The sequence below is a fragment of the Rhinolophus sinicus genome, linkage group LG10, assembly GCF_036562045.2.
Source record: "Rhinolophus sinicus isolate RSC01 linkage group LG10, ASM3656204v1, whole genome shotgun sequence".
In the NCBI taxonomy this organism is placed as follows: Eukaryota; Metazoa; Chordata; class Mammalia; order Chiroptera; family Rhinolophidae; genus Rhinolophus; species Rhinolophus sinicus.
In genome coordinates this window covers 78,080,514-78,090,574 of record NC_133759.1, presented here as the reverse complement: position 1 = coordinate 78,090,574, position 10,061 = coordinate 78,080,514, and the positions used below count along the sequence as shown (strand labels likewise).

General features: G+C 54.2%; 1 protein-coding gene across 1 annotated transcript; it reads left to right on the top strand.

Annotated features, from left to right (window-relative positions):
• Positions 1-977: 977 nt before the first annotated feature.
• Positions 978-9,164, top strand: CXCL14 (C-X-C motif chemokine ligand 14). Its single transcript, XM_019740386.2, has 4 exons — positions 978-1,332; positions 1,493-1,598; positions 5,334-5,447; positions 7,991-9,164. Exons 1-4 carry the CDS (start codon positions 1,269-1,271, stop codon positions 8,004-8,006), a joined length of 300 nt encoding a protein of 99 aa, XP_019595945.1. The 5' UTR covers positions 978-1,268; the 3' UTR covers positions 8,007-9,164.
• Positions 9,165-10,061: the final 897 nt, after the last annotated feature.

Below are 10,061 nucleotides of genomic sequence, written 5' to 3'. Positions count from 1 at the left end.
AGAAACTTATATACATACAATGATGCCAATACGTAACATTTCCTGGGTACCAACTACTGGCTAGGCACTCTGTTAAACACTTTGTATGTCTGATTGTCTGATGTCATGTAGGTCTCACAGCTGCCCTATGACAGATACTGTGACTGCTCCCACTTTCCAGATGATGAAAGGAAGGCTGTGAAGTCACTTGCACTGCTAAGTGCATCAGGAATTTCTGCCGCCATGCCTGGGCCCACACCACTGCACCACACAGGCTGGCACAGTGTCTGGAACCCGGATTTCACCCAGATGGTTACCATTGTTATGTCTCCTTACTGGGCTTCTGCCTGACTTTGGAAAATGGTGTGACAGTGGGGAACCTCCACCTGGTTCTCCTCACCCCTCAGACTGCTGGCACAGCCAGGGGCCACATACCCACTTTAGGAAGCCTTCCATGCATAATGACCAAACCCACCCACACACACATTCTTTGAGCCAGATGCAGTGACCACACATGATGGCTTTGCTGCTGTACCACCTATGGCAACCTACCTCCAGACCTGGCCTTGTGCTCTGGCCACCAGGTCTGCGGCCCAATGGGGACTGCTCACACCCTGAGTCAGGCCTGCTGGCACCTGCCCCAAACCCCTTTCAATTCTCAGAAGATCTGGGCCACAGGCCTGGGTCTCCCAACCGCTCAGAACAGCCCGCCTGTCTGGCCAAAGGGAACCTCAGGAATCAGAAAAGCAGTGCCCTTAAGCAGCCTCTCAACCGTCTGGTGGAGCCAGGGAGGGCGCTTGGCTGTGTTCGCGTGCTGGTGTCTCGGTGTACAAGTGTGTGCAGGAGGGAGAACAGTGGACGAGTGTGTGAGTGTGCATAAACGCGCGAGGCTCCGAGTGTGAGCCGTTGAGAACCCGATTCCCGGGGCAGCGGGCGGGCGGGGACGGTCTCCTCCCCCCACCGCGCTGAGAAATCTCAGTGAGTCACCGAGTGGTTCTGCATATTAATGAGCTCGCTCGCTGCGAGGGCAGGAGCGGATTTAAAAGAGACCTGGGCGGGCGGAGGGAGGCTGTGGAGCGAGCGCGGAGCCCAGCACAGAGCGCAACGCGCGCAGCGACAGCCGTGAGGCACCTACCGACGGGCGACGGGCGCAGCGGGCGCGAGAGGAGCCGGGAAGAGAGGCGCGCTCCGGCTACGAGAGCAGAGCCGGGCAGCGTCTCCTGGCCGCCACACAGAGGGAGGGCACCCTCCCCGAGTCCCCACTCCGGCGCCGCGCCTCTCCGACCAGCATGAGGCTCCTGACAGCCGCGCTGCTCCTGCTGCTCCTGGCGCTGTTTGCCGCGCGCGCGGACGGTGAGTGCTCGGAAAGTCGGCTTCCCGGCGGGTCCTGGGGAACCCAAGCGTCAAATGTTAGGCTTCCTGGGACCCCGGGGGTTCTAGGTGGGCAGCGAGGGCGGTCGAGGGGCAGGAGACCGCGTGAGCAACTAAGTGGCCCCTGCGCGCTCTCTCGCAGGGTCCAAATGCAAGTGCTCCCGGAAGGGGCCCAAGATCCGCTACAGCGACGTGAAGAAGCTGGAAATGAAGCCAAAGTACCCGCACTGCGAGGAGAAGATGGTTATGTGAGTTCTCGCTCCGCACCGCGCGCCTGTGGCCCTGCTCCTAACCCGGTGTGGGGCGCATCGTGGGGCTGGGGCAGGCGGACACACATGTCTCTCCGCCGTTAGCGGGGCCTTTGTAATTGCCCAGCAAGTCCTTAGGACGCTGGCGCGACAGTCTGGAAGAGAATTTGGAAAGAGAGTCACTGTCCCGTGCTCCGGAAACAGCCTCTCCAAGCAGTTCCCCCTTGCTAGGACTTAAATGGGCTTCCCTGTGGTGGTGCTGCCCAGCCTTCTAGGGTGATCATGGGTTAAATGGCTCCCATGTGCCAACTTCGAACACTCAGACTGAAATCACTCAAAACACACCCAGAACTAGTGAACCGCACCAAACCTGTGCAGTGTGCTGCCTCCCGGTTACTGGAGAGAGGATTAAAGAATACGTTGTCATAAGCCCTCAGACCCTCCTCTCAGAGCCTTCTTCCAATCAGGGGACCACTGACGGCCAGTTTTCGCTTCTAGCGATTTCATTTCGAGAATGAGCCTGGCTTTTCCTTCACAGGCCAGACTCCTATGGGTCCCTGAGCCTAAGCAGTGCTGTGGGAAGTGCTCTGTGGGGGTTAATGTGCCACGTGGCTGGAGCCCTGCTTGGTGGGGATGTGGAGAATATCTCCGAAACTGGGGCAGAGAGAACACTGAGTTTCCTTGCTCCTCTGCCTTCCCAATTAACCTCTTGAAGCCAGCACCACTGTTTCCCCATCAGAACTCTCTTGGCCAGGAACGGAGCCCTTGGCAAAGCAGCTACCAAATATCTGCCATGGACCGTTGGCCCCTCTTCCCCTCCCCCAGAAATAGGACACACTCTATTCTCAATCTGGGCAAGTGCCTTCCGGCTGCTGGCCCCACTGTCTCAAAGACCTCCCCACAGTTTCTGCAAAGGCAGCCCCCTCCCCCACTGCTACACTGTAGGCCCAAGTTAGGGGAATCCGGAAAGCCACTGGGCCTGGACTGAACCCCATTACCGTCCTTCCCGGGCACCTAAATTAACCCCGTCCCTGCCCCTTTGCCCTGCTCCTTGCCTTATGGACTCAAGTCCACAAAAATGGCCAGAATATCCTTTTGGGTGGGGGCCAGAAGTCACAGGAACTGATGGAGGAGCTATAAGCCCCTCCTGGCTCCCAGCTTGGGGACTGAAAATGACAGGGACTTTGCATGTTTAGTCTGCAGTCCTCTAAGTGCTGAAAAATGTTCCACATACCAAGGAGACCTGCTGAGACCTTGCAGGGGAGAAGCAGGGTGTGGGGTGCAGTGATACCTCAAAAGGACAGAATGCTCAGTAAACAGGCTTGCTCTTTTTCCTGGCTAAACTTCTCAGAATAGAGAGGAAACTGACAGCCAGGCAAGTGCATGAAGACGACTTTATGTAGCCTCCTGAAAACATGCAGGAGCCTCATGCGACCCTCACGCAGTCACCCTCTCTAAAACCTCCACTCCACACCCAGACCACCCCCCTATCCCTGAAGGGCTGCAGGTCTTCTCCCCTTTCAAGCTGCTAAGACTCAAGATCAGACACAGGGCCAGCACTTTTTGCCAAAGCAGGTTTTCAGCCACCAAGACTGAATAAAAGCAAGTTTTCCAGCTCACGATGAGTCACCCAGAAATCTCTGATGGGTGGGAGAAGGAAGAGGGGTTTTGCAAGTAGGAGTCCTTGCACCCAGAAAGGTCCAGGAGAGTCCAGATTCTAGAAATGGCAATTTGTGTCATATGTCCACTGAGCTCTTGCCAAAATCCCTGTACCCCAGAGCCGCTGAGGAGAGGGATGCAGGACCCAGAATTTCTGAGTAACTTCTGGGGAAAGAGATCCTCAAGTCTTTACCCCATAGCCAGTTTTCAGAGTCCCAGTACTGTGACGGAGCATGTGAGCCTGGTGGGGGAGGGCTCAGCGTCCTCTCCTGCTCCCCAACCCTCAGGTCTTTCGGACTTGGGACTCCCAGCCTGCACACTGACCTAATTGAGGGAGGGATTTTTCTCAGGCTTTGTCATGTCCTTTCATTCCAAGTGCAAGAGCAGCAGTGTAGGCAGAGAGCAATGCATGGACTAAATTCCTGCAGACTGACTAGGTAGCACGGGGGAGGAGAACAACTGAACCCCACTCTGAAGCCTGGCTGGCCTCATGCTCAAGACCTCGAAGGGGGGACAAGAACTGGAGCGATAGGCCTCAGAGGGAGCGCCAGCGAAGCCAGGGCCCCGTCACCCAGCATTGGTGAAAGACTCATCCCTGCCCCAGGAAGCTTAGGGCATGGTGGGCGTCCTGGAAACTCAGAGCACAAGGGAGGGAAAACAACAGATTGTCCAAAAATGCTCTGCCCTCCTTCTGGTAGCAGATTCGATTTCCTCTCCTGTCAATTGGGAGACTCAGAGTTCATGGCGACCTTGCTCTCTTCTAGAACTTGGCCCATACGCCCTAACACTTTTATCTTTGGGAACCAGCAGGGCACTAGCTGCTCTCTCTCCCTCTCTTCCTGCTCTTCCCACCCCGATCTCCAACCAACCCTCTACCCCCCCATTCCACAGCACCCCAGTCTTCCACCATACCTTGCTCTTGTTGCTATCTCTCAGGGAGTGACATCCTCACTTCTCGCTTTCCACTTTTCCACGTCCCCTCATTTTTGAACACCATCCTTCCTCCCCCACCTGGAAGCTTCCTCCTGGCTCCTGCCACCCTGACCCAGCCCTGGCTGAGAGGGGCACAGCAGTTCTGGGCAGCAGTCATGCCTCCCTCTCCAGGCTGGTACTCACACACTAAGGTCTCTCTTTCTCCTTTGCCACCTCATCTTCCATGACAATTACTAATAACAGTAACTATTCATTGTGCATCTACCAGGTGCTAGGCGCTTTGCATAGATTACGTCCTTGAATCATCCAATAACCCTGAGAGGTAGGTTCTATTATTATACCCATTTTACAGATGGGCAAACTGGAATCACAAAGGTTACCCAAGGTCCCACAGACAGACCTGGGATTCATACCCAGGCCCTACACTCTGTGCGATGCCACCTGCTTCTCTACCACATGGCGAGGCCTCCACTGGCTGATAGAGGCCTGAAGGGAGCTCTTATTTTTCTGCCCGAGGGTGAGACATCTGAGACTTCATGCTTAGGAATCATAATGGGCTTCAAGGCCAACAAGACTTAGCTTCAGGATCAGCAAATGCCCAGCCCTGGGACAACGTGAGGGGGGTTGGGGAAACGGAGGTTTGACGGGTCAGACAGAGCCCTCAGTGTGTGCAGAGCATACCTGAGCCCTGCCGTGGGACAACTCACACCAAGGGAAGAGATCTTGGCAGGTGTACTTGCTGACATTAGCTCTCTCCACCTCGACGCCAGCTTCAGAGGGGCCGGAAGAGTCCTCTGGCCTTTGTTTCCAAGGGAGGTATAAACCCTGTAGACAACACCCTGCATGGGGGTGAAGCATGGTGGGGGTGGGGACACTATCACACACTCCGAGGGCTCAGGGGGGAAGGTGAGAGCCGACCACTCCTTACAGGGCTAGACCCTAATGTGGAGTCAGAGATGAAGCGGACAAACAGAAGCTTCCACAGAGCCAGCCGGGAGCAAGCACACGGACGGCTCCCTCGAAAGGAGGGCGGAGGTCACAGTGTCGCAGTGCCCTGATCAGGACAGACCAGGGCCACCCGTGGCCACACTGGGGCTGTCATTCAGGCTCCTCATTCTTCCACCCCATCCTGCTCCATTTCAGCATCACCACCAAGAGCGTGTCCAGGTACCGGGGTCAGGAGCACTGCCTGCACCCCAAGCTGCAGAGTACCAAGAGGTTCATCAAATGGTACAACGCCTGGAACGAGAAGCGCAGGTAGGCCCCGCCCCCTCACCTTTCTTTCTGCCTGCCCGCCCGCCCGCCCGCCACATGCGGATCCTAGATCTCTGGTAGGTCCTCTAGCCCCGTTTAGTGGGTGAGCAGCCACCACCGTAACCACAGCAGGCAGATACTCAGGCACAGCTTAGACACCCCCATGGATGGGGAACTCACCACCTAACAAAGCAGGCTACTGCTCTCCTAGACAGGTGTAAGCATCGAAAATGTATCCTTTTCTGAACTGACGTTTGTCTCATTTTAACTTTCATGTTATAGTCTTAATTCCTCTTCCAATTTAAATAACTTAAGTTCTCTGAGCTGCGGGTTCCCTCTGTCAAAGGCAGGGTGAGGACCCGGTACAGCTCTCACTGTCATCCTTGTGGGGTGAAACATGGCACGTAAGTGACTGGGCTTATTAACTATAAAATTGTGGGGACCACCACAAGATGATGAGGATGACTCGTTGCTAACAGTATCCTCTCCCTTCAAGGTGCCCGAGCCCCCTGCTGCCCAGAAACTCGACAAACTCCTTGCCACACAGGTGCAGGAGGGACCTGGGGTTTTACCCTTTAAAATCAGAGCTACTCTTAACCTCAGGGGCAACAGTGGCCAGATGGCCAGAGCCCTGAGCCAGACCCCTACCCTCTCTGGGCTCTGTTTTCCCATAATAAAAAGAAGGCTTCCCAGCTCTGATTTTTCCTGGGGTCCTATGTCTGGCCTCAGACAAAGAGGCAAGTTCCTGGCTCCTCCATACCACATAAAGGTGAGCCTGCCCTGGAGTACACCCACTCTGAGCCTGTTCACACCTGTATGTGCGTAGCATGGCTAGGGAAGCATGTGCGCACACACACACAGGAGGGCCCCCAGGAGCTGGTGCCAGCACCGCATCCCACGGAGGGGGAGACCAAGGCTAAGTAGGGGTGGGGAGTGACCTGCCCGGGACCACACGGCAGGAAGCCAGGCTGCCCAGTGGCACCTTCCCCTCCCTACAGCCAGTGCCCGCGCTGCCCCTCCCATCATCCCAGGGCTAGCCGGCCCTTCCACCCTAAACTCAGCCCAGGACCAGCTCTCCCAGAGCTGACACTTGGGCCCAACCCCAGTACCTGAGCCTTTTGTGCTGTCTCCAAAACTGCCCCGTCTGCAGTTTCTTGAAATAGAAAGTGATGAGAGCAAGAGATTATTTTCTATAAGTCTGATGGGAATGAAGCCTTCTACCTGGTCAGGCCAAGCAGCTCACGTGGCAAAAGCAGGGCCTGTCCCATCCCCCGTCACACTCCAGACCCTGTGTCATCAAAAGTGTAAGGAGGCTGACCTCTGGGCCAGTTCATGGAGGGGGTGACATTTTCATCAGACTTCTGGGAGATACTTGGGCCTTTTTCCAGGAGTATTTGTTTCACATACCACCTGGGCTGCAGCTTTGATGAAGAGGAGGCAGACGTGGGCCCATGCAGTCCTGTCCTTTTTATTTCTGCAAATTCCTACAATGAGAGCAGTCAGGGCACCTCCGTCCCCAGAACGCCCATCATTTCATTATAAAACGAGCTCATCCCTCTTTCTTGGAATTCTGAGATGTCCTGGGAGAGGAAGGGGGCATTCCCTTGTCCTCTCCACCTCCCTTCCCTTGTAAAGATCAAAAATGTCTCTGGGAAAATAGAATGGAGATAAGGGAAGTAAGTACCTTGAAGTTCTCCTTGCAGAGAGCAGAATGCTGAACGCAGGGTAGACGAAGGAGAGGACAGAGGGCCAGCCCAGCCCCTGGGGGCCAGACTAGTGAGCTCCAAGCATCTCAGGGCCCAGGGCTTCCGGCTGCCGCTGGCAGCAGCAGCAGGCATTTGATTTCAATGCATAATGAGGTGGTCTTACTCAAAAATCAGGAAACAGGCAGAGGGAGCAACGGGCTGTCTGAGTGGGAAGCGTGGCGCCACGGCAGCCACGGGGCCAAAGAGAAGGGATTAAAGTACCCAATAGAGATGGGTTGGGAGGCGAGGGGGGAAAGTCAGCTTGTGGATGTACACGGGCCTGAGGAGTACGGGGAGGTGACCCCGAGCCATGGCGCCCACAATAGCCCCAGTCACACCAACCAATCTTCAGTCTTAAGGCAGATCCCTCTAAAATGGGCGTTTTTCTGGAGGACATGCGTTTTTTTGGACAAAATACAAAGAAAGACACAAGCCTAAGTAGAGGGAGGGAGGCATCTCCTCCTCCCACCCATGCCGGAGACAGAACCTGTTCCCATCACTGACATTCAAATATCCGTCAGTCTCTTGTTTCTGCGTGTACAGAGGGTCTGCTTCACAGGGCCTTGCCAATAAAATGAACTGCAGAGGTGGAGGCTGTTTAGAAAGCACAGAGCCAGATTCAGGTGAGCTTTTGTGGTCCGTGGGATGGCATCCTTTGAGATGTGCCCCCCGCTTCTCCCGGGCTCCTGCAGTCCTGGGAGGGGCCGCTCCCGAAGACAAGAAAGCAGCAGCAAAGCCACAAGCCTGTGCACTGCCCGAGCTATGTCCTGAGCCACTTACACGGGTGTTTTCTCTCCCCAGGGTCTACGAAGAATAGGGTGAACAACCCCGATGGGAAAACTTCATACTGGTTGGGAGACAGCAAAGGACTTTGCAGATTGGAAAAAAAAAAAACAAAAAAAACAAAAAAAAAAAACCACACAGGCATAAGACACAAATTATACATTGTTACAAAGCACTTTTTACCAAGGGTCAGTTTTTACATTTTATAGCTGTGTGCAAAGGGCTTCCAGATGTGAAACCCGTCTCTATTGTGCTCCGGACTTCATCACAGGCTGCTTTTTACTGAAAAGTGGGAAACTCATGCCTTGCCTTTGTAAAAAATGCTTTTTTGTATTTGTCCAGATATCACTATACAGCTGAGCTTTATAAGCGCCTGGGAGGAACGGGGCGTGTGGGAGGCATTTCACAGCAGCGCTGCTCCGCTCCTAGCACAGGAAGCTTTCCACTCAGCGGTCCTGGCGCCGGGCACAGCTGCCGCGGGCTTTCCTAGGTTCATGGTCACAGGCGCAGGGGACCCCAGGGTGGCCCCAGTCGCAGGGCAAGCAGAAGCAGATCTCTACATCTGTTACTTCAGGAACTTGAATTTGGCTGCCAGGGAAGTGGGCTTCCTCCTCCTGGTTAATTTTCACACACTCTAAGGAAACAATTCCGAAATCCTGGGATGGCAAAGCAAACGGTCCTTAAGGAAGGGGTTGGGTCTTCTCTCCAACCTGAGGGTTTGGGGAAGGTTCACTGCTTCAACAGTTAATGCTTTGGAAGCACGTGAAGTCTCTGACAATGTTAGCGACAGAAACCCTTAGGAGAAAACTTAAAAATATACAAACACATGCACAATATACAACTACGGACACATGTTCTGTTGACGAGGGAGAACCTTCAAAGCATGTTTCTCTCCCTCATCACAGTGGAACACGCAGTACTAAACCAATCTACCTGTGATTCCCACGTAATTCTTCAATGTTCAACAGTGCAGACCGTCCTCTTTCGTAAGCTACAGTGACCATGCGCCCTTTCCTTTGTAAATACATTCGTAAGAATGCCGCCTGCACACCCGGCCTCTTCAGCAAACGCCGCATCGTACTGCTGTGTCTTACGCTACGTAAATGTCAGAAACCATTAGCATTGCATGCAGGTTTCATATTCTTTCTAAGACAAAAAGAAAATAATAAAATATATTTGAAATGTACCAAAATTCTGGACTACTGACTTTTTTGTTCCATTTAATTAAGCCAGGATGAAATTTAGATCAAATGTTTACTATGTCCTGAATAAACAGAGACAAATGTATTAGAAGGAAAACTGGTGCTTTTCCCCCAAATACCTGTCAACACTGTCACCTCTATGGAATGTCAGCACAGTCCTGAGCCAGAAAGCCAGGCCTCGAAGCTAATGCTTCCTCCCCACCTGACGTCCACACTAGGGGCAGTTACATCAGAACAGCCGGATCAGTGTGTACAGTACTGGAGGGTCCCTCTATGGTCCCCATTTAGAGAAGAGAGTAGATGGGACCCATCAAGACACCGGCGGTCCAGGGCCCCAGGATTCCTGGGGGAGTCCTGGAGGGGTGGGGAGTGACCCGCAAGAGGCTGTGGGGCTCTGGAGCCACAGCTGGGGAGATGCAGGGGCTCCATTTCTGCTTCTGCAAGGCGGAGAAAAAGCACACCTCCTGGCGCTTCTGGGGCCGAATGAGGCAATCCCCGTAAAGGACTCAGGACACCAGGACATGTCAAGCACTCGGTAAATGTGAGCTCCTTTAATAGTCACGAGACCAGGCCACCTGCACTTTGTAAAAAGTGCCTGAAGTCCCGCACCTCACTGTATCCAAGTCGGCCAGGCCCTGAAACAGGCCCCCTGTGCCCATCTGAGTGCCTCACGCGCCACAGGACTGTCCAAGGGGACCTACCTCCAGCTCATCTGCACTTGTCTGCTACACTAGGAACTAGGAGCCAGTGACATGCACAGCTGGCTCTGCCGACACTTAGGGGCACACACAGCAAGTACCTTGCCCCGCACATCCTTCGCAGGCCTTTTCCATCACAGCCTCACCTGGCAGCACCATTATGCCAAGCGTAATCCTAAAGAAACTGAG